The sequence below is a fragment of the Haliaeetus albicilla genome, chromosome 21, assembly GCF_947461875.1.
Source record: "Haliaeetus albicilla chromosome 21, bHalAlb1.1, whole genome shotgun sequence".
Taxonomy (NCBI): Eukaryota; Metazoa; Chordata; class Aves; order Accipitriformes; family Accipitridae; genus Haliaeetus; species Haliaeetus albicilla.
Window position 1 is genome coordinate 17,634,727 of NC_091503.1, and position 22,780 is coordinate 17,657,506.

General features: G+C 44.5%; 3 protein-coding genes across 9 annotated transcripts in view; 2 read left to right on the plus strand and 1 right to left on the minus strand.

Annotated features, from left to right (window-relative positions):
- Positions 1-722: 722 nt before the first annotated feature.
- On the plus strand, positions 723-10,097 carry GCNT2 (glucosaminyl (N-acetyl) transferase 2 (I blood group)). The gene is made up of 4 exons (XM_069809083.1): positions 723-1,173; positions 2,037-3,193; positions 8,130-8,222; positions 9,353-10,097. The coding sequence occupies exons 2-4, from the start codon at positions 2,272-2,274 to the stop codon at positions 9,541-9,543; spliced, it is 1,206 nt and encodes a 401-aa protein (XP_069665184.1). The 5' UTR covers positions 723-1,173; positions 2,037-2,271; the 3' UTR covers positions 9,544-10,097.
- Positions 10,098-13,748: 3,651 nt separating this feature from the next.
- On the plus strand, positions 13,749-17,280 carry LOC104312187 (transmembrane protein 14C). Its single transcript, XM_069809084.1, has 4 exons — positions 13,749-14,086; positions 14,434-14,535; positions 16,159-16,243; positions 16,465-17,280. Exons 1-4 carry the CDS (start codon positions 13,765-13,767, stop codon positions 16,520-16,522), a joined length of 567 nt encoding a protein of 188 aa, XP_069665185.1. The 5' UTR covers positions 13,749-13,764; the 3' UTR covers positions 16,523-17,280.
- A 3,728-nt stretch (positions 17,281-21,008) lies between these two features.
- MAK (male germ cell associated kinase) overlaps positions 21,009-22,780 on the minus strand; it is a 35,877-nt gene continuing 34,105 nt past the window's right edge. For all 7 annotated transcript variants that reach the window (XM_069809075.1, XM_069809073.1, XM_069809076.1 and 4 more), the window contains one exon: positions 21,009-21,177. In XM_069809075.1, the coding sequence (XP_069665176.1) occupies positions 21,023-21,177 (155 nt within the window). In that variant the 3' untranslated portion in view covers positions 21,009-21,022. The remainder of the gene's footprint in view (positions 21,178-22,780) is intronic.

Sequence of the window (22,780 nt, forward strand, 5' to 3'; positions counted from 1 at the left end):
TCGGGTAGTGGTCTCAGCTCATCTCTCTGAATCCTCTTTTAACAAGCTGTACTGTTAGGCTGTGGCAGCTTTTTCCAGATGACTTCTCAGCAGTGTCAGGTGAGTCTCTGTTACTCCCTGGGACTTTGCACACCTCCTTTCCAGCCCCTCAGCTCCATTGGAGCCATCCTCCTTCTGAAGGTGCTGGTGTCCGTGAAGAAGGCTGCACTGGATCTCCAGCATGACCACAGCTATCCCTACCTGTTCCTGCTGACTCCCTAGGGAGGAGAGCTCTGCTGCTTGCCATCACTGGGCAAGCTTGACTGCCAGCTCTGTCCTGCACCGGTGCCCCTCTTGGGGGACATTCTGGCCACAAGTCCTTACAAAGCTTCTCCAGTGCTCCTCTCCTTATTACAGCTTGTGACTGTACCTGAGCCGGCAGTGTGCCCAGGTGGCCAAGAAGGCCAACGGCATCCTGGCCTGTATCAGAGATAGTGTGGCCAGCAGGAGCAGGGAGGTGATCGTCCTCCTGTACTGGGCACTGGTGAGGCCGCACCTCGAGTCCTGTGTTCAGTTTTGGGCCCCTCACTACAGGAAAGACATGGAGGTGCTGGAACATGTCCAGAGAAGGGCAACGAAGCTGGTGAGGGGCCTGGAGCACAAGTCTTATGAGGAGTGGCTGAGGGAACTGGGGCTGTTTAGTCTGGAGAAGAAGAGGCTGAGGGGAGACCTGATCGCTCCCTACAACTACCTGAAAGGAGGTTGTAGTGAGGTGGGTGCTGGTCTCTTCTGTCAGGTGGCTGGAGAGAGGAGGAGAGGAAATGGCCTCAAGTTGCAGCAGGGGAGGTTTAGGTTGGATATTAGAAAAATTTCTTTACTGAGAGGGTTGTCAGGTATTGGAACAGGCTGCCCAGGGAAGTAGTTGAGTCACCATCCCTGGAGGTATTAAAAAAGCACATAGATGGGGTACTCCATAACATGGTTTAGTGGGCATGGTTGATGGTTGGACTCGATGATCTTAAAGGTCTTTTCCAACCTAAATGATTCTATGATGGGCTGAAGCCACTGCCTGCAGCCTTCAATCTGTTTGAACAGAGAATCCCGGAGACTATTTGGGGCCAGGACGGGAGGAAAGCGCAGCTTCTGGGAGGGACCTGCCAGCGCCTGAGGTGACTTGTCTGCATGAGTTGGAAGGTAGGTGATGGTATTTCTGCCTCTGTAGCATGCTGGACTGCCCAGTCAAAACATTTATTGGCACAATCTCAGATCATCTGATATTGCCTCAGCATTAATTTGCATTGGAGCAAAAGGACATGATGTTGGAAAAAGTTTGTATGCCCCAAATGTGCTGTCTCATGGCAGGAGATCCACATGAACAGACTCCCAGTTGAAAGAGAGAGAGTTACCAAGTATTTCACTTTAGTCAGAGCCATGCCACAAGCTCTCATTGCATAAGCATGTTGTTACACCAAATGCATGCATGGCTCTTAGAAACGAGAATGTCTCATCAGAAAGCCTAAGGTTAGCTTAAGTAGTTTAAATAGCAGGTTTCACTAACCCAGTTCCTTGTGATGGATGTAAGCCTGGAGCTCATCACAACTCATTCATGGCACTTAGCAGAAACTATTTGGCAGATTTCAAATTTAGAAATGAAGAAAACATTGCTGCAAAACCCTGATGGCTGTGATATAACTCTACACAGAGGCAAAAAAGATTCTCCTGCTTCTTATACGTGAGTGTTGGTGGCCTTACATGGTAGCACGGTGTGCTGAACAAGCCTTTCATAATTCTGAAGCAGTGATGAATGATACACTTGGGTGGTTCAAGAAAAAGTTCCTGTAAGTCAAAAAATAGAATAATACAAGAGGTAAATATGAGATTTTTCTGTCACAGAGTGTATACACAGGAACTTTTACAGCTATATGATACATGCAGGGTGAGGGGGGAGGGAGCAGTTAACACACCCATAAATTGAATTCAGGGATGTTGTGAAATATGTAGTGCTGGCTGTTCATTGCCAAGCCAGTAATTTTGCAATACATCTGTTTAATCTTCAGGGTGCTGTGCAGCGGCTTCCACCTACAAGTTGTTCGTTACTTACGCTTCTTCCGCATCAATAATGACTATGAAAATATTAATACTGAAAGTAAGGACTGCAGCTGCGTACTATGCATCAGACGGACGTGTGTGTTCCCCAGCAGGAAGCAAGTGCAGCCAGCAAAACAAGCCGTTTGTGGTGTCTGATCTGACTTCTTTGCAATATTTCAAGTGAGACTCTTCCTCTGAGCAGCAATGAATACGCTCAGATATTGCTTCTTTGCTGTCCTGATTCTCAGTGTTTCGCTTCCGTTTGTTTTCTATGCTGTCAAGTTGCGTGCACAAATACCTCTTAGGAGGCTGAACTTCTCGGTGAGCTCAACGTTAGCAGAAGCCTGTAAAGCACTAGTTGAAGATAAGGCGCCCTTCCTGAAGGAAAACGCTTTAAAAACATCATTCAGAGAATCCAGCTGCACGGAGTACATCACACAGAACCGCTACATCACCCGTGCCCTCTCAGCCGAGGAGGCAGCCTTCCCCATCGCCTATGTCATGACCCTGCACAAGGAGTTTGAGACCTTCGAGCGGCTCTTCCGCGCGGTCTACATGCCCCAAAACGTCTACTGCGTCCACGTGGACACCAAGGCGCCGGCCCCCTTCCAGCAGGCGGTCCGGCGCCTGGTGGGCTGCTTCCCCAACGCCTTCCTCGCCTCCCGGGTGGAGCGGGTGGTCTACGGCGGCGTGTCCCGCCTGCGGGCCGACCTCCATTGCATGGCAGACCTGCTGGCCTCGGCTGTGCCCTGGCGCTACCTGCTCAACACCTGCGGCCAGGACTTCCCCTTGAAGACCAACCGGGAGATCGTCCGGCTGCTGAAGGGCCTCGGGGGGAAGAACGTCACCCCCGGGGTGTTGCCGCCCCCCCACGTCGTCGCCCGCACCAAATACGTGCACAGGGAGCAATCGTACTCTTTCTTTTCTTTCATGCTCTGGACGTTCGTGCGCAAGGCGCCCCCGCCACACAACATCACCCTCTACTTCGGCTCCGCGTACGTGGCCGTCACCCGGCCCTTCGTGGAGTTCGTGCTGCGGGACCGGCGCGCCGTCGACCTGCTGGCCTGGTCCGAGGACACCTACAGCCCCGACGAGCACTTCTGGGTGACGCTCAACAGGATCCCGGGTAGGACATCAGGTCCGGGGAGGGCACGGGGGTCCCCACCCCGGCACCTGCCACCACTTGGCCGTCGCGTGGTGCCAGCTCTTTGCGGTGGCCGCCACGGCTCGCCTGTCCACAGAGGTGTTTCCAGCTGTGGGTCTTGGTGGTGCTCACCAGTGGGTTGTCGCTGCTCCCATTGTTTCACGTGGAGAAATATCCAGGCAGGTGACAGCCCATGTTGATGGCACTAGCGGCAAGCGACGAAGGTGTACTGAGCCTCCTTGAGTTTGATGTCCTGGAGATTTATCCACTTGGCTGAGTTGTCTTCTGGTAGGAACAGCACCCATGACTGGGTAAGGGAGGTCCCCAGGGGCAGTGGGCTTCGCAGTGTGATGGGTTCAGGGACGCCACATGCCCTCCTGCTTAGCAGCAGCTGCCCTGCCCCCTGAAGACCCAGGGACGCAGCTTGGCATCCACTTGGCTTCCACCCTTTTTGGCCATACTGTCTCACTACTCCCAATCTTGTACAATCTTGCTTCTCCAAAAGCCACCAAAGGGGTTTGTGAATTTCCAGGTCTCTCTCACACACTTGTGGGCTGCGCACCTTCACTTGTAGGGGAGAGGCTATGTATTTGCCCGCCTATACGTGGCCCTCCCCAAGCCCTGCGTGTTTCCCAAACGTAAGTACATGGCCCCAAAATCCAGCAAAAGTTATTGTTGATTTCAACCAGGTCTTGCAGAATAGTATGTCCAAGGGTGATATATACACCATTTCAGGGAGATTTCTGAAGTACAGACTCCTGGGCACCAGCTTATAAAGTGCAGGAGAAAAGCTCAGATCAGTTGGTGGCATGGAAGTGTAAAGAAGTTGTCCCCTTCCCTAGTGAGAGATGCCGACGAGGAAGCACGGGCTGCTTCAGGGCACTGGTGAAGACTAGCCTGTTGGCAGCTAGGTTTTAACCAATGCGTTGGTTTGATCCTGGAATCACAGGTATGGGACTTGGAAGGTCGAGGCAAATCAGGCAGCCTTCTGTGCTGCGAGATTTCCAGCCCAGTGTTGGTTTATGTGCACATGACAGAAATGCCAACGCAGTGGCTCATTTTGTGTAAGCTTGTCTTCATAATATATGGTAGTGATACAAGAAGGAAAGGGAGTGGGCTGCCTCTAGGAGCCAATGCATGCAGATCAACGCTCACTGGAATAACAAAGGCAAGAAAACAGGGAGGGCTGAGCAGAGGAGGAGGTTGTGTTGCCTTTATCCAGTGGATGAGGTCCAGGCTCTGAAGCAGTGTTTTTCCTGCCTCCAAACCTCTGCCACCAAGGGAAGACGTGAAATTAAAGGCATCGGAAGGGCTGGCCTGTCTTTCCAGTCACTTATGACTGTCTTCACACCCGAGCGGTGCAGTTCTGGTGGCGGGAAATTCATTTCCAGAGCAGTGCTCAGTACTGCTGCCCACGAGGTGGCTCTTCCCCCCTCCTTGTTTTCCAGGACAAAACTCTGCTAACCTCCATGGCATGGGAGACAAGAGCTGGACAAAAGTAGAGTGAGCAACTCGTGCTGAAGTTTATATTAACTTTCTCCATCAGCACCACTTTTCAGACAAACTGCTTTTATAAGAACAGGACCCCAGAACAACTTCTGAATCTGAAATCAGTTGTGCAAACAAATATTTAAAGGAAAATGTGGTAAATTCATTTTTTTTTCCCCAGCGCTGAGCTACACTTTACCCACTCTTTAATTAACTTACAAAAATGCCTAATTTACTCAATTTGGGAGATGGCGAATAATGTGAAGTCAGTAGCTTTGTATTCCTTGAAGGCAGTGCCTTCCAGTGTTTTTGTGGATGTCCTGGGGTCATTCCTGTTTTGTCAGTCATCTTTCTGCTTTCCCACTGTGTCAGCACTTTCCAAGTCTTTCTGCACACCACATTTACTGCCATCTGTTATGAACAGGTTTTTAATTTGGGATGGTAATGCATGTCCCAGGCCATTTACAGTGTTTATCCCCTGCCATCACTGCCTCTTTTTGTCTTTTATAAAGTGTTATCTTCAGCTTAATGCTTTCTGCAGAAAAGTAACATTTTCTGAATTTTCCCCAGGACAAAACCACACTTTTTGGCACATTATTTTATTTGATAACAGCCTAATATACAGAGGGGGAGAAATAAAGTCATGAAGTTCTGGTTATAGCTGCCACATATCTCTGTTTATGGGAAAGTGCTATGGTGGTTCTGCTGTTGGATCATATGGTCTTTTTGCATCTGATATAGAAGTCATGAGTTGGTATTTGCAAACAAACATCCTTACTTATCAGGAGCAAGCTATCCTTAAAAACACAGAGCAAAGCAAGCAAACAGAAAAAAATCCTGATGTTTAACTTTTCTGCCATCCAATTTCTCCCCCCCCCCCCCCCCCCCCGACATTATACAGTGCCTTTAGAGTCTTGTTTGTCCTTCACTGTGCTTCTCTTCAACCTCACAAGCAAAACAGTTGCTGGGTTATGATAACTGTAGAGGTACTGTACTTGTTGCCATCTTGGAAAGGAACAGAAAAAAACCGAAATAGTAACAAAACCTCACCTTGCTTTCACCTTTATTTTTCAGAAAACACCAAGGTTAGGATGATGACACTCTTGCAGCTACCGTTTTGGCACTGAGGGCTTCTTATGTGTGCTGCAGTCATCACCTGAAATTGTGCTTTACAGAGCTGCTGGCAAATCACCGCAGTTAGGATTGTGGTTAACCAGCAAAATAAATAGCCTATATTAATACACATTTTAAATGAAGTTATGAAAATCGGGAAGATGGGCTAATTAGCCTTAAAAAGAGAGGTCAGAACTGGAGATTAAAATGTCAATTTTATTTTAGATAAAATCATATTTGAAGCGCTTATGTTCCCTGTCTTTGCACAGGTCCTACAACTCCAAACCAGTGCTATCGTGCATTTTGTACAAGCTCTAAAAGGCTTTGTTCTCATCTCATTGTAATTTGAGCAAAATGGATGTCTTTTCAGTATACAGAGTTAGTACAAATGACAGATAATAATACAAACATTATGAAAATGTTTTCATAAATAGCTGCATGGTTCCCTTCCTGCACTCATACAAGTGTTTCCTTTAAAAGGAAAATAGGAGGAAGTAGAAATAACAGGCTTTAAATATCCCTATTAAAAATCTGGAAGAAAGCCACTTGAACTTGTTTAGCTGTTAAACAGCTTAACTTTTGCATCAGCTATGATTAGGCTATTACCAGGGGTTATCAGTGTTTATTAATAGTAATAATACTTAACACTGTTATCACTATCGGACTCCCCACCTGCTGTGTGTACAACAGCGATTCACAAAAATCACAGAGGTTTGCTAGCGAGCAGGGCTCTCCACTACGAGGGGCTCTGGGGTTAGGGCTGAGCTTCAGCTGTGGGTGAGCAGCATGGAGCAGCGATGCCCCAGCTTGTCTTGTCACCCCCTCGGCTCCAGCCTCCCGCTGCGTCGGGGTGCGCAGGGAGCAGCCAGGTTGGTACAAAGCCTCCCCTCCCCGGTCACCGCCGCCAGTCAGTGCTGGTGCTTCTGCTGCATTTGTTAAAAAGCTTGAGTCCCAGCTGCTCCTCAGCAGTAACACTGCTGTAATTCTTTGCATTTGAGGCGGTCAGTCTTTTCCTTTGCTTTCAGCTTGGTTAGGGGAAAGCAGAAGTAATGTCTGTGTTTTTGTACGTGCTGGCGTGCACGTTGGCTCCCCACGTTGCCCGTTCTGCCATTTGATAGCTTAGGGGCAGCACTACGGTCATTGCTTTCTGGGTAGGAAAGAATAAAAGACAGTTAGTTTCTTCCAAGCAGGCAAATAAATTACATACAAGTGTTTGTGCTACAGTGAGAAATCGGGGCTTTTCCAGCTTTTCTTAGAGAAGTGGTTTGTATATCGGGGGGTGGTTACACAATCTGTATCACTGTTTTGTTCTCCAACAACTGATTGAGCCAATAAGAAAGAAAATTTGCTGAAAGGAATGAGTTCATAGAAAGCTTTTATTATTTTATACCTTTGCTTTTTTTCCCCTCTGTATTCTGAAGAGCATTTTAAGAAATACTTCAATAAACTTCTTTCACTGAATTGAATATGATACTGCAGTACAGATCAGGCACGGAGGTTTCCCTAGCTGCACCTACCTGATCACCTCTTGCTTTCAAAGGCAAAGACTTCATCCCATGGCGATGGTCTGTTATGGTTACTGCCTTGCGCTGAAGATACGGAAATTCCCTTGACTCATGGCAGTTGCCTACACGCTGCATACATGTTGCCTGTTTAGTCTTCAGCAAATACCAAACACCATGTGTTCAGCATCTCTCCCTTAATTATTTAAAATGGATGTTTGCCAGGTTATAGCAGGACTTGATCATTTACTGATGAGGAGAGTTCCTTTTACCAGTTTATCTCCTAGATAGGTCCTGTGATCTGCCTAGACTTATATCTATCATTATATAACATTATAGACTATAATTGAGTTTCAACTACTCTGTCCAGTTATATCATGCTTGAATTTGTAATGTTAGCCTCTTTTCTTAAAAAAAAAAAAAAAAAGGAAACTATTTATCAGTAAATTCACGTGAAGGTACTAGGTGTCAGTGGGCCAGTGTTCAAATAGCCCTTGGAGGGCACCGCTAGGTGGGAAGGTGACACGGGTGATTGTGCATGCATGCAGTATCATACTGAGGCTGTTGCAAAAGAGGGATTTTATTTCTCAAGTGAAATGTTTAGGTCTGTTGGGCTGACATCTTGTTTATGTCATGAAATCTGCTTTCAATGAAGGAACTTGACAACAAGGTTGGCAGCCAGGCATCTGTTGATGTATATTCCTGAGTATTTCATCCCAGTTCTGTGGAGAAAGGTCCCAGAGAGTGAACATAAACCTGAACACATAGCTGTTAAAAAAGAACTAATTATTTGATTTTCTGTTATTGAATTGCAGGTGTCCCAGGCTCCATGCCCAACGCAGCATGGGAAGGTGACCTGAAAGCAGTGAAGTGGATTGATATGGAAGAGAGCCATGGAGGTTGTCATGGTAATGTGTACATTTTTCTCCATTTCTTCTTCCTGTTCATATAGTGAAAAACACAGCCTCTAATCATAATGTGAGACAGTCTTTAGACAGCACTTCATCAGAGAGAGAAGACGTTAAAAAGGGGTCATCTCCTTCATAGTCCATATGTGAATGACAGTAGCCACATGAACAGTGAGAAAGCTGGAACAGTTCCTTCTTCATCAGGAATTTTATAGGCTATATCAGTGTTGGAAAGGGGGATAGTTGGCAGCGCTTAGGGCTCACATGAGTTAGCTATTTTCTTGAAGGCCTTGGGGGAATTTTCTTGCAGGTGGGTGGGAAATGTATGTCCCACACCGGGATGCAGATGTGCTAAGCCAGCAGCAGTGTGCAGGGCAGGTGTCCTGTGTGAACTTGGACAAATCCTGGCTCTCAGCTGGGCACCGATGCCTGCCAGAGCCACAGCTGATGACCAACCTAAGGAACTGCAGGCTGATGATGATGGTGGAGCTTTGAGTTTTCCTACGTCATGTTACTTCATGACATGACATTAGCAGTAGATAATCTTCTGTATGGCACACTTAATTTTTCAGTCACTGGTTTGTACATTGCGTACTTGTCCAAGTGGGACAAGAAAGGGAATATCAAAATGCTAATGATACAAATTTTATTTCAAGAATTTTTAATCCACAGCGTAGTTTTTTGTGTTGAGGAGAAAAAATCTGAGAACTTCAGTCACCTTCAATTACAGCAGTTTCACCTTGGCATAACTACATTGAAATCAGTGAAATTACAGCAATATCATCCAGAATTAGTTAGTGGAAAATCTAGTATGAGTAAAAGTATTGGTTTCTCTTCACTGACAGAGGAAATTCCCCTTTGCTGTGTTTCAGCCTTGTCTGAGAAAGAGTCTCAAGTAATAACACTTCCTTTTCTGAGCTTTCTCCTTATTTTGCGCATTATTTATTCTGAAGTAACTTTGCTCGTTTCAACCCATTGTTCATACTTATTCCCATTGCATGTGCAGTAGGCCTTTCAGCATGTTTGCTGTGCAGCAGATTATTTGTAGTGGCTTTGCAGATAAAACTTCTCAAAAAGAATCACTTGGATCTTTGATTCTGACATCGCTTTTTTCCTTTTTCTTTTGGCAGGCCATTATGTCAGAGGCATTTGTGTATATGGAACAGGTGACCTCAAGTGGCTTTTTAACTCCACCTCTATGTTTGCAAATAAGTTTGAGCTTAAAACATATCCCCTGACTGTGGAGTGCCTGGAGCTGAGACATCGGCAGAGAACCTTGTTGCAGAGTGAGGTTCAGGTGGAACCCAGCTGGTATTTTTAGCTAGCAAAATCCCAGGCTACAGCATCAATAAAAACGGTCAATAGCAGCAGCAATCTTAATTTCTGCTGTGCCAGAAGCATGAACTCATGAGATGGGTTTCTTTAGGATGTTCTGTAGATGCAACTTGGGTCGGCTTGTCTTATGCTGCTTGCAAACCTCACCTTCCACTTAACACCTGGAGGCCAAAGCGCAAGAGATCCAAAAAGAGACACCAGGGTAAAGCTCCTTATGCAGCTGTAGGTGCTTTGCACTTTTGCCATTTTTAATGGGCTGTTTTCCAGCCCCAACTTTTGTCTTGCTGCACTGTCATTGCTATCTTTTTCTATAAAAATATAAACTGAGTCATGCATTCCTGGCACTTCTCGTGTCTAAAAGACAAGTGTGCACATTTGGTAAGCAAAAAGGTAATGAGTCACAGTCAGCAAGATCTTAAAAGCAGGAACACAGCTGCTGGCTATACATACGGATACTGTTTTGTCAAAGATACTAATAGTTACTGCAGAGAACTGATGGAAAAGTACTGGAAATGGAATAAAGATGCTGCACTTCCCAGATCTTACCTGTTCTTTAAATATTTGTCGGGACAAGGTTTGTAAGAGAAAACAGCATCTTTTACGAGGTCAATGGGTATGGTTAGAAAAATCAGACAGGCTTTCAGGCACAGGAGCCCTTCTCCATGTCTGAAAAACAGGGACTTGCATATTTGTCTTACTTGCCCAACTAACAGAACTGGAAAAAAAATTAAAAAAAACATCTCTACATGCAGATTTTGGCCCACCAGTGTCCTTAGATCATCATGTGTAAGGACACAGAGGGAGAGATGGAAAGCAGGGAAGGAAGTAGCAAGATAAATGTGTTCAGGATTGAAAGAGCAGTAACTGAGCTTTGCCAATAACTCAGTAATTCTGTGTCACAGTTTGATATGGCATAAGCTTTCTTCCCAAGTTTAATTCCTTTTGTTTTAATATCATGGTTAAGGCACATACTTAACCTTGGGGTTCACTTCATTACAGCCCTATTTTTATTCCCCAATAACAGCCACTAGAGGGAGGCCATCAAATATCTGAGCAGATTTTCCTTTCCAAGTCTACATAACCCTTTAAAGCACACAAAATCTCAACAGACGAGGCATGCCACAGGGAAAAAAATCAGTGCTTGGGAATGTTTTAGTATGGCAAACAGAAGGTAAAAGTTACAGGTATCGGTCATTGTGTCCTAAAAACACAAAGCGAGGAAGCAAAAGTATGAATGCTTCTTCCGGTAGCTATGACGGTCGTATTTACGTGGCATTTTAGCAGCACTGTTGAGTGACCTAGTCACCAGCATGGAGGCAGTATAAATAGGGATGCCTGAATCTAAGGAGAGTGTGTGCTGCTCTCCTGTCTCTCTTCTGAACAAGTGATGATGGCTCAAAGAGTACCTCTTGAATAACAGCACTTTACCACCAACTTTATTAAAACATTGCTAATTTCAGGGTCTTTTAACAAACTGGATTGCAAACTGCAGCAGTTCAGAAACAACAACACATCATATTTAGATGTCCTGAAGCATGGCTGGTAAGCCTCAGGGAAGCTTCTGAACAGGCAGGATCTGCCTCAGTCAGCTTATTCTGCATTAATAGCTGCGAACACCTAATAATGCAGATCCCTGCAGAAAGGCACCAAGAATTTACCTCCAGAGCAGAACTTTGGTGAAAAACCTGTTCATTTTTGGGGGGAGGGGAGAAGAAGAGGGCTTTGCTAACTTGCTGCCATGGTGGCAGCTGAAGAGAAGTATTTCAGAGAGAGTCATCCTTTGAAAGAGGGAGTTTTAGGGTGGCCAACTTGAGAGCCCTGGAATCAGCCCCCCCTCCTTTGCTCTAACAAGCTGAATATCCCCCAAATTGAAACATCCCAAATAAAATAGAGGCATTCTCACCATTTTATGTGAATATTTAAAGTAGCCCAGAGTACAAACAAGATTATATTTCATTGTTCAGACTCCACAGGCAAATGGCAAAATATCACCCAATAGCAGAAGCAATAAGGTTGGCTGTTTGAAACTACGGACATAAAAGGGTGTTGTACTCTGAGCCTGAACAAATATAGATATTTTAAGACTGGATTATATTACTTGTTTAAGTAAGAACCCAGAAAAACATCACAGATTTCTCTCCAGCTGTGATTTAGTTGGGGGTTTTTTTTTGTTGTTTGTTTTTTTTTTTTCTTGAATGCTACTCCAGGTTATGTTTTTCTGTAAGTAAATTAATATGTTTTCACTCTGTGACTGATTTTTGGGTGCAACACCTGCCTCATCAGTCTCTTCTTCTTTTTTTTTTAAAGAAAGAACATTACAGTTAATCACTGTAGAAGACAGAAAAGAACAATTTCTGGCAACCGAGCTTAAGAAATGCATCTAAACCAATGAGACTTAACAGTATTAGTGGTACTTTGGAATAGCAGTGAAAGACTGGAGGAGGGGGCTGGTAACAAGGATGTTAAGCAGGGTTAGACTCCTGTGCACAACAGTAACAACAGTGATTGGGTTCAGCAACTGTGGTGCAACTCCATGGAGGAAGCTTGCACTCTGAGTAACCCGTATCTGTACCTCCTCATTTTCTACAATCAGGGCAAGGCAAAAAAAGGCAAACTCTCCCAGTGCTACTTGTAGCTGCCTTTCCGAATGAGTACAAAGAGAGGAGAAAAGTTTTCGGTTGTTCAGTCGCTCACTGAGACGCTGACTGGGACAGGGCACACAAAGGACATGCTCTCTCTAATGGGATTTCCAAGCAAGTGAGACTTTCCACTGAAGTCAGCTTGACTTGCTTAGACAACCCACTGGATGCCTTTCTGCTTATTGAGCTCCTAAAGACTTTTATACAGCTTGCCCAAAAGGAGCCAAAAATCTCACTGTAAGGCAAGACATGTGCCACCGCTGCCTTTTGACTCTGAGGACAGTGAAACAAGGACAGGAACAGGCTGCGCAGAGAGGCCATGCAGTCGCCATCCTCAGAGGAGCTCAGGACCCCACTGGACAAAGCCCTGAATTCATGACAAGTACATCTGCACAGGCTGTCATCGCTTTGGGATTAGGATTCACGCTTATGAATGAAAATTATCAGTCCCCTTTCCTCAACCTTTGTGCAGTCCTAACATTAAGGATGTTTTTACATACTGTATCATGCTGTACCAGCACCTTCATGACCCTGCAAACTTCTGTGCCCGTTCTAGATACTGCAATGCTTTTCCTCCATTCCCTAGCATCTCAGATGTTCAATATATTAAAAATGAAAGGGAGAAGCAGCATGCATTCCTCTTTTGTCACTCCATATGTGAGGTAGGGAGCAGAGGGCATTTGGAGGAGCTAGCATTGCACCTTCTGTCAGTGGTAGGGAAGGGATGTCACCATTGCTTCACCCCTTGCTTGCTATCATCTTAGCGTAGGACAAATCTTGGACTCATCATCAGGGTTTAACTGGTCTATTAATGCAAGTAGGTAGTCGTGCAAGACGTGGAGTGCTCTGCAGCATAGCAGTTGGGCTTGCAATGGGACGTATGAGCTGACAGGGCTGGTGCTTGCCAAGTCTCAAACTAAGCCGAACTTTCTCCTACAGGGTTTCAAAGTATCTGTCGGATGTGGGAGTTGAGACTTTCTTCCTGAGCTTTTATCTTCCTAAGGCACGCTATTTCGTCAGGTCCAGCAGGCGCCGTCGGGTGCTCGTCTCCCACCCCATAGTACAGTTAATAGGAGAGCGGAGACGCCAGCTGGCTCCCAGGTCCGCAGGTCCGGCTGGGCTGGTGCAGTCCGCGCTCAGCGCGGGCCGACGAGCGGAGCTGCTGCAGACGGAGACCCCGTGGCCACGCGTTCCCCAGAGCCAGCCGACACCAGCTGTGGTTTCGGCCTCGCACAACGCCCACGGCCGCAGGCCTGCCGTTCCCCGCTGTGGATAACTTGCAGGTTTCCCTTGCAGGTGAGCACACCCAAGGACTTCCAAAAATCCCCCCCTGCCCCTAGGAAGACGCGTGTTCCTGCAACACCGGAGGTGTGCGCAGCAGCCGGAAAGTACACCAGCAGGTGTGGGAGCGGGTCCGAGAAAAGCAGGAGAGAGCGCTGGGCCTCCTCGCCTTCACTGCGGGGCTTCAGCCTGCTGCCGCGAACCAGGCACCGGGGACTCTCCTTCTGTGTTATTAATTGGCCACAGACCAAATGAATCTCCGGCGATTAAAGCACCGCAGGACCGGGATGCGCCTCAGCTTCCCTCGCTTGCCTCACGGCTTCCCTCGCCCGCCTCAGCCCGGGCCTCGGCCCCGTCCAGGCCTCGCCTCAGCCTCCGCGCTGCCGCCGACCGCGCAGGGCCTCGTCTGCCCGTCACCGCCGCCGGGCGGGACCTCCGGGGGAGGCGGTACCGCCGCGGGGAGGGCGGCCCAAGGTCGGAGCGGGGGGCGGCGGGCGAGGCCGGGCGCTGACCGCGGCCTCCGTTGCCCGCAGATGGAGTACGACTGGCTGGGCTTCGGCTACGCGGCGCTGGTGGCGGCGGGCGGCGTCGTCGGCTACGCCAAGGCAGGTAGGTGCCGGCGGCGAGCCCGGTCCTGCCCGCCCGCCGGCCGGCCCTCCTGCGCTCCGCCCGGCCGGCCCCGGCCTGCTCGGCGGGTGTCCGAGCGCTTCGGGCGGGAGGGCTGCGCCGCTGCCCGGGCCGGCCTCGGGGGAGCCCGCCGAGGCGTGGGGAACGGTGCTCGGCTGAGCTCTGCGAAGTTCCTTGCTAATAAAAAAACCTCCTCTGCGGCGTCTTCTGTTTAGATGGGTTTTGGGGGTTTTCTTAGTAACGGAAACTTGCAAGTGCTTTTGTTTGGTTGGCAGACCAGCTTTATATGTGTTCTTCTACTAACTGCTTTATCTTTCATTTTATCCAAGGCAGCGTCCCTTCTCTAGCTGCTGGGCTTCTCTTTGGTGGCTTAGCAGGACTAGGCGCTTACCAGCAGTCCAAAGATCCAAAGAATGTGTGGCTTTCCCTCGGTAAGTTTGCTCAGCACCCAAGTACTAAGCCTTACTGGTGGCAGTGGGAGTAGTAACCTTTTTTTCTAGCGCGTTTCAGCTGACCTGTGCCCTTTTTCTTTGTACAAATGTTGTAAGCGGTGGCAGGACCTCCTGCCCACAGCCAGGAGGTATTTGTGTAAGAGCACAGTGCCCGGTTTGACAAGCTAGGTTGTGCATCTTGAAGCCAGAGTTGGTGAGAAATATCTGTCTCCTCTGCCAGGTTAGATACTGTGTTAAACTAACATAGGCACAGGAAATATACGTGAAAAATGTTTGGTTGTGAAGCAGCGTTTTTAGCCTATTGTTGTGGAATAAGCATTTTTGCAATAGTGACAGCACTGTGACAAGCAGTATGTGGCTTTGGTTTGCACAAGCATCTCAGAAGAGCAGTATATGTTTCAATGCATCATATGCTTTGGAAGAAACAGTCTGAAGTATGTAAAAGAAAGGAGGCAATGATCTATTACGCTTCCTTGCAGTAGATGGGACAAGAAGTTATAGGTTTAGCTTGCAGTTAACCCTTCAGGTGAAGGAGAAGGATAAAATGACAGTGGAAAGTATTATAAAGCACTGGAAGAGACCAGGGGAACCTCAGGGACTTGCATCACGTCAGGACTTAAATAGCTGGTTAAACCAGTATCTGGCAGGAATTGATCTTGCCTTTGGGCACTAGGTTAGCCTAGATGACCTCCTGAGGTTCCTTCTAGTTCTGTAACTATGTCATAGTATTATTAATGTTACGATACCGTAGCATTACAGTGATTTAAGACTATTTGAAACCCATAGGTCTTTTATCACGTAATGTGCTGAAAGGTTTTATGAAGCCCCTGGTAGATACTGCAGAGGACCAAACTGCCTTGTCAGTAAGGGATGAAATGTAAAACACAGCTCCGTGTGAAGCAAAGCTTTCATTTGTGAACTGTTTCTTCCACTCCGACATGCTGTGGGAGTGGCTGTGGATCTCCGGCACGAGTGTTTAGGCAGCGTCATGACAGAAAGATGGACAGCTTCCGTGTATCCTGATGTGGTGCATGTAGTGCTTTCCAGTGGACCTCTTGAAAGTGGTGTTGCTAATTCATATTTTCAAGTGGGGTTGTTTCATTTCTGGTTGTAGTATTTAGTGCCACCCTCCATTCACTTCAGAACGTCACAGGGAAATGGGAACTGTAATTATATTTGCTTCCCACACATAGTGAACTTTTTGTCACCATCCTAGCTTTCTGGCAATTTTGAGCCTATCTGTATTTGAGAAAATAATCATTCTTCTGCAAATAAGGAGAAACTGAGGGAGAGTCAGTGATGTGCGCAGAGGATTAGAGGTTGTGGGTGATTAGACAGTAGTCTCAACCCTGATGAGATCTACTCAATTCTACTGAGCAGTGGAGCGTGCTTACCAAAGCTGCTCAAAAGCTTTCAACAGCTCTACTGTTTAACAAAAACAGGTAAAATGTTTGCGTACACTTCCTTTTAGAGAGGAGGGAGGCGTTCCTGTCTGTAGATGCGGGTGGGCCTGTTTAGTTGGCACTGCTGAATGTCCAAGCGTCGCAGTGTTGCGCTGGGATTTCTGTTTCAAATAGTTCTGACTGGGCTTCTTTTCAACAGTGGCGTCTGGAACCTTGTCTGCTGTTATGGGAATGAGATTTTACAACTCCAGGAAAGCAATGCCTGGGATAATTGCTGGTGCCAGGTAGTCACCTGTCTTTTGTTCCTGTCTGTATTTTTGAATAGGCATTTTATTTAACTTATTTGTGGATTATATTGTTTTAAAAATGTTACGTGGTAAGTTCTGTGAAAAAAGAAATCTTCTGGTGGAGTTCAGCTAAATGAAATCATGTCAATGTTCTTATTCTTTATGGGATTTTTGTCTCCGATTTTTTTTCTTTTTATAACAAATATTCTGTTCAACAGTTTACTGATGGTTGGACGGCTTGGATTGCAGATCATGGAAAAGCCTATTAAGCCATAAGTCTGCATCAAGTCACTTGAAGATTTGTGATTGAGAAGCCTGAAAATGCAACTGCCTAAATGTGCTACACGAAAGTGGAAAAGGCACTGCTGTCTATGCATTGTATTTTTCATATCCTAATGCACGTGGGTTGTGTTTTTAAAGGACTGACATCGAGAGCCCTTGTTATGTCTTCCAAAATGGTATTTGTCTTAACATTTCCTGCACTGTGAAGCAAGAAAATATGAGTATAGCATTAGTTGAGCTTCTGGTCCTGCAGCTTCCTGTAGGCAAAGACTTCTTGGCACTTGCATACACAGTTGCAGGATTGAAGCTTAAATGTACGTCTGGAATTATCATTCTAAAATCATCTATACCTCTAAAACAAGGGGACAGGAATTGCCAATTTGTCACTAGTCATTAATATAACAAATGTGCTTATTAGTTACTTCTCTCTTTCCTTGCCAGTTTATCCAGTCATGTTTGTCAATCAGGGACTTTGTTCTCCCAGCACTGTCTGTTAGAACCTGGTCCCACAAAACACAATGACAGAGCAGACTGTCAAGGTTCTGCTGTAATGCAACGAATGCAAACATGTTACTTGCAATTACTTGTAAACAAAAGTGCCCAGCTAATTGTCATTCATTTCACTTTTACAGATTATTATTCATAAATCAAAAATATGATTTATTAGATAATGCTGAATTGTAGGCATAGCTCTTGCATTTCATGAGAATTAAAATGCTATTCTAAATAAACCAACAAATTATTATTACAAACTTTCGTGTTTGACACAAATATTTTTTCTTTAATCGTTCATCTGGATTGATACAGTTTGGTGTCTTTCCCGCAGGGTGTCTGGATATATTTGCAAACACGAATTGTATAAATAATCACTATTCCATTCCGTGAATCTAGTGAATTGTAAATGTAAAAATCCCATGAACTAGGGAGAGGTGTAAAGAAAAAAGCTTACAGACCACATATTCAGACAAGTGTTATATTAGTAAGTTTCGTGTTGTTTTTTTGGGGGGTTGTTTTTTTTTTTCCTGAGAGGAATCTTCTATTTTTAGATTTGAAAAATGCTCTATGAAAGTTTAAAGACCAAAGGGCTCAGTTGATCAGTCTTTGTCCTCAGTTGAATCCCTTGATGCCTGAAATCATTCTAAATATAAACCTGCTGTGCAGAAATAATCCTGGGAGCTATGCATTGATGGTAATGTATCCCTTTTCTGGTCTCATTTAACTTATGTCCCTTTCTGCACAGGTCCTGAGCTTTGATTTCCTCAACCTTTCTTCTTTGGTGACTGGTACTGGGAGAGATGGAAGCAGTGGGGTTGATCCACTGGATTGGTGAGACTCTGCAGTTGCTCAGAGTTCTCTAAATAGCAGGCTAGTACCTTAGCAGGAGGATGACATTTTGTGATCTTTCTTCCTTCCCTCCTTCCTTGTTGCAGCAAACCAGGCAGGGCAGTGACCTCGCTTTGCCTGAGCAGGAGGCACAGGGCTAGTCTGATAGCAGTAGCCAGGCTCTGCCAGCAGTGCAGTGGGTTGCCAGGCAAGTCGCAGGGATGAGGTCAAGCCAAGATGCCAAGTCAAGCAGGTTGGGTTCCAGATCAGTAGGGACGTGGCCAGGCATGGACACAGCTGCAGCACAGCTCTGGCAAAGGCAAGGGTCTCAACAGCCTGGTCCCAGGCCATGCAAGTTGAGTCAGAGCTGGCTTGAGCACAGACAGTGAGATCTCTTGAGGGGCAACTCTACTTGGGGCACCTTCCTAGATCCCTTATTCATCATCCTGCAGAGTTCAGCTTCAGGTGCTCACCCATATTTGCTTTTCCCTCTTAACCTCCCTTTGTAGAAACAAGGGGTGTGCAGGACAGCAGATGGTCCTTTTAAGTGTTGAATCCCAGGCTGTGGACCCAGTGTTGGCAGACAGGTGTCTGAATGCCTTTGCTCTAGCTTGAAAAGGTTAATAAGCCAGACATTGGCATTTAAGACACTTCTCTTTAAACTACCATATGGGTTATTTACCTCTTCGCATTGCTTTTGAAGCAGTTATCTTCTGTGGAAGTAAGCTGCAAACATAAATGCATCTCTTGCAATAAACTGAGAACAGCCATGATCCAGCAGTTTTCTAATTGTATAATGCTGGTCTCAAATCAGCAAATTTGGGCTGCAGTTGTCCTTTAATTGAATAAAGACAATAGAAAGCAAAGGGAATTGGACTGATAAGCTTTTAAACTCTTAGACCAAAGTGTTAAGCCTTGCTGCTGTTTCATGAGCTTTGGAAAGCAGTAGCTTGAATTGAGAACTGCTGGTAGAACTCCTGATACTACTTCTCATGTTCAGGAGAAACAACAGTAATCCAGACAAAAGGCAGAGAGAAAAGCTTTAGCCTTATGTACTTTTTACCCCCTTGGAACTTTATTAGCATCTACTAAATTTCTTAAGCATTAGATGGCATTTCTGTACTAACAGTTCAATGTGTATCAATGAAATGACTGTACAAAGCCTATTAGTCTCTTATTACTTTTTTTTCTTGCTGTTTGCAAGAATATCTTAACACTTGTCATGCTTTGATAATGGACAAGTAAAGGCTGTTACAGTTATGTTAAAGCCATTTCAATGTTCATTAGCATGTGGTAAGGACAGCATGTTTCTTCTAGCCCTATTTAGTGCCATAAATAGTACCTATTTATTTTTCTGCTCTAGGTGACTTACGGACGTGTGAGCTATGGACACATTATTAGTTAATTTCTTGACCAGACTGTGATTTTTAACTAAGTCAGTCACTGGCATCTTGTACTACAGATGAATGATTCATTTCTCATTTTTTTAAATTAGAAAACCAGTGCATTTATGCCTGTTATAGAAAGTCTGAGGTTGTCCTTCATTGCCATAGCCAGTTACAGATATATTCTCCGGATAAATTAAGATGCATTTAAATAGCATAGGTACATGTGTTAGTACTAAGGGAATGACAAATACTGAAGCCTAGACCAATGGCAATTGAATTAAACTCTCTAGTGCATTACTAACAAGATATCCCTATCCCTGTATAGCTCTTCCAGTACTAAAATGGTGTTTTCTTTGGGTGCAATTTTCATAACAGAATAATTGACTTTTTGGTACCACGGTTGTAGATTAAATTGATTTCCAGTAAGTTGACATAACCCATATATTACAGCACATTAGGTCAAACAACAGGAATTTAAATTTTTATATGCAGTTATAAAAGCCATACAAATACATTTCTTTCTTTTTTACAATGCTTAAAGTAATCATTAACAGCTTTGCATCTTTAAAGAACATACTAATTTTGTACTTTAAAATGGCAGGTTTAATGTAACTACTAAGTCTAAAGCATCTATTCTAAATGTAGAAGTAGCCTAGCTCAACATCCTAAAACCAATTTATTGTACATTGCAAGGTCATTTGCGGAATATTACTATAAAACTTGGCATAAAAGCCAGGGAAAGTACTGAATGAGCATACAGACAGTGAGGTATTAAAGTTTGTGTGTGTTTTCAGGTAAGTTGGCCTTTAAGATCTAAACCAGAAAGCAATGTCTTTGAGGAACAGCCCAATATCCTCCCTCATGTAGCTTATTCAACTTCTGTACTTAAGTTTGATCACCCAATAAAGGTATGTAAAACCAGGAGTTTACTGATAATTTATGCCTTTCTGGCTAATTCACCCTTAAAATGACTGACAAGACTGCAGTAATTCAGGCTCCTTAAAATGTCACTGTGACATTCCCTTGACAGGACAGATATAAGTTAATTATAACAGTAGAATCTAATTTTTAGGCTCTCTACAGCTTGGTGAGGTAGGTCTAGCATTCAGTACTTGTTTAGGTATTTTCCAATATTGCTTTATCATTCTATAGCCATATATGGGCCAAGTCTTTAGACCTTCCTTGTGTAGTCTTTATCAGTAGATTGCTTATATCCTACTACCAGGAGTTAAGTTCTCATTGCTATTATAAATATATGCACATTACAGACCTGAGGTAACTCTTAGGTAGAAGTGAGTTCTGAAATCCTTGTAGGAGAGCGTGGTGTTCTTCACAAAGCCTGATCTGTGCTTTCACTCTCATCTTTCTGGTAAGGAACCAGCCTAATAACCTGAAAGCCTGGTGCTGCTCTGCTTTAGTCCTGCTTTTAGCTGCTTGTGTGCTTCAAGCATATGCCAATAGTGGACGTTGCATTGGGCAAACAACTGTAACTGTTGTTTTAAGAGTATGAGGCTAGGAGACCCATCTATAGAAAAATGTCAAGTGAAATCTACTTCTCAGTAGTTTTGGCAATATGTGTTACTCAATACTTCAATAAATCCTACTTTATAGCCAGTATTTTATGTGGTATTACATGTATTATACAAGTAATAGAACACAAGGTCTTCTTTTCTTCTTTACTATTGCATAGTCTTAGGAAAAGTTAGAGCAAATAGGCATTTCAGGTTTCCAGGGCAGGAGAATTGAACACAGCTCACATAGTATCTATAAAGGATGGTGTTTTCTATCTGTTTCCTCCATATTTGGCCACCCAGTCTGTTCTTCCATGTACTGGTTGAATTGTTGGTGGGCGAGTTAAAATACTCATGTTTTTTGCTGCTGAGTTGAAAGTAGGACCTGGTAACTGAGCACAAGGAGCTTTGGTTTTCCAGGAATAATCTGAAAGGAACAAGAACTCATAATTAGTTATGTCTCAAAAGGTATTTTACTCCTTTACAGATAAAAGAATGAGAGCTTAAAGGTGACTTGTGGTACTCAAGGATGCTAACACAGCAGGATGCTTTGGTCTCTGATATGCTGTCCATGCTTGTTTCCAGATAAAGTTAATGTTTCCTATAGCTTGTATATCTTATTAGTAATTCTCATCTACTGGGTACTTGTTTTGCAGCAATCCCTTGAGAAAACATTGAGGCTGAAATTCAGAAAAACTGATGTGTATGTCTACAAGTCTATCTCCTATTACAAAACTGCTACAGAATGGAAGTGTTCTTTCCTCTATCTCAAATATTTTAAAAAGCATGTAATTATAACATTGATAAACTTATTAAGACCCAAACAGCCTAGACTGAAGGACAGCTTCTGGAGATCCTCTTGTTCCTTTTGAGACTTTATGCCTTTTATTCCCCTCCTGCTTAGCTGAGAACTCCTGGTGTACCTGGTGGCGAGTCCTCTTCATCTCCATTTCATGTTTCTCTATTGACTTCATAAGATCTGTTCCAAGTCCGCAGGTTTTTTTTATCCCTTAATATTGGCATTCACCTGGTCTCAGGCACTGGGTGTAGTGCACTACTGTCTTCCTGGCCTTCCTACTCAGATTCACCCTTTCTGCATTTCAGATGATAGTAACTATTTCCTCAAGCTTCATGTGATTAAAGTAATTGTCTTGCTGCAGGGGCTGACAGCTCATGGTTTTCTTCATGTTCATCACCAATTCAGCCATTTTCCCAATCTTTAAAGTCAGTCATTTGGGACCTCTCTTATCCAGACTTCTGCTATACCTTACCATTGATTCCTTAGCATTCCTAAAGTATATCCTGCCCCTTCCATTCCTACTTCCGTAGTTTAGTCTTCTTTTTATAGGTATTACTGATATCTTTTTTTTTTTAATTTAAGATGTTATGGATAAAATAATTTTTTCTGTGTGTGTGGCTATGTATCATTCTGTTTCTTATGGAAAACCACCTATTTTTGGTGGTATTTTTCAAATTTTTGGTGGTATTTTTCAACAGTGGGTTGAACCTGTTAAGGAACAGGTGAGAATCAAGACATTTAAAAAGGGAGGAATCTCAAGGAACTGAAACTGGGGGTCAGATCTCCACCTCTTTGAAAACTAATACTGTTCCTTTTTATTGTAGGCTGACATTCCCTATCTTTTACCAGCAAGTACCATTCCAGCCTACCCTCTCTTGGCAATGAAGGTCACTTTTCTCAGGTCTTGGCATTTTCCTCAGAGAAACTGATCTTTTATACTACATTAAATTATTTAAATTATGGCATTAACAAATGAAGAGAGCAAAAACAATTAAGAGCATAACTTATTTCAGTTTGGATAATACAAAGCAAAGGGTCACCAAAAATGTTAATTTAAAATATTGACAGATAGGAGATAAAACCTGCCATTTGCTTCATCCTTATCTCTCTTCCCATGCAAGTCTGCAGAGTTTAGGTTAAATATGAGGGATTTAAGCAATAGGATTCTTGCTCTTCTACAGGACATGGAAGAGTCTCTTAATTGACCTCCATCTGCCAGCCTTTCAGACTT

Bases quoted from the DNA above. Each gene is read 5' to 3' on its own strand.
- LOC104312187 (XM_069809084.1), top strand. From the start codon at position 13,765: ATGCGCCTCAGCTTCCCTCGCTTGCCTCACGGCTTCCCTCGCCCGCCT. The intron at 14,087-14,433 runs GTAGGTGCCGGC...ATTTTATCCAAG, and splicing joins CGTCGGCTACGCCAAGGCAG to GCAGCGTCCCTTCTCTAGCT. The intron at 16,244-16,464 runs GTAGTCACCTGT...TCTGTTCAACAG, and splicing joins GGGATAATTGCTGGTGCCAG to TTTACTGATGGTTGGACGGC.
- GCNT2 (XM_069809083.1), top strand. From the start codon at position 2,272: ATGAATACGCTCAGATATTGCTTCTTTGCTGTCCTGATTCTCAGTGTT. The intron at 3,194-8,129 runs GTAGGACATCAG...ATTGAATTGCAG, and splicing joins GACGCTCAACAGGATCCCGG to GTGTCCCAGGCTCCATGCCC. The intron at 8,223-9,352 runs GTAATGTGTACA...TTCTTTTGGCAG, and splicing joins GAGCCATGGAGGTTGTCATG to GCCATTATGTCAGAGGCATT.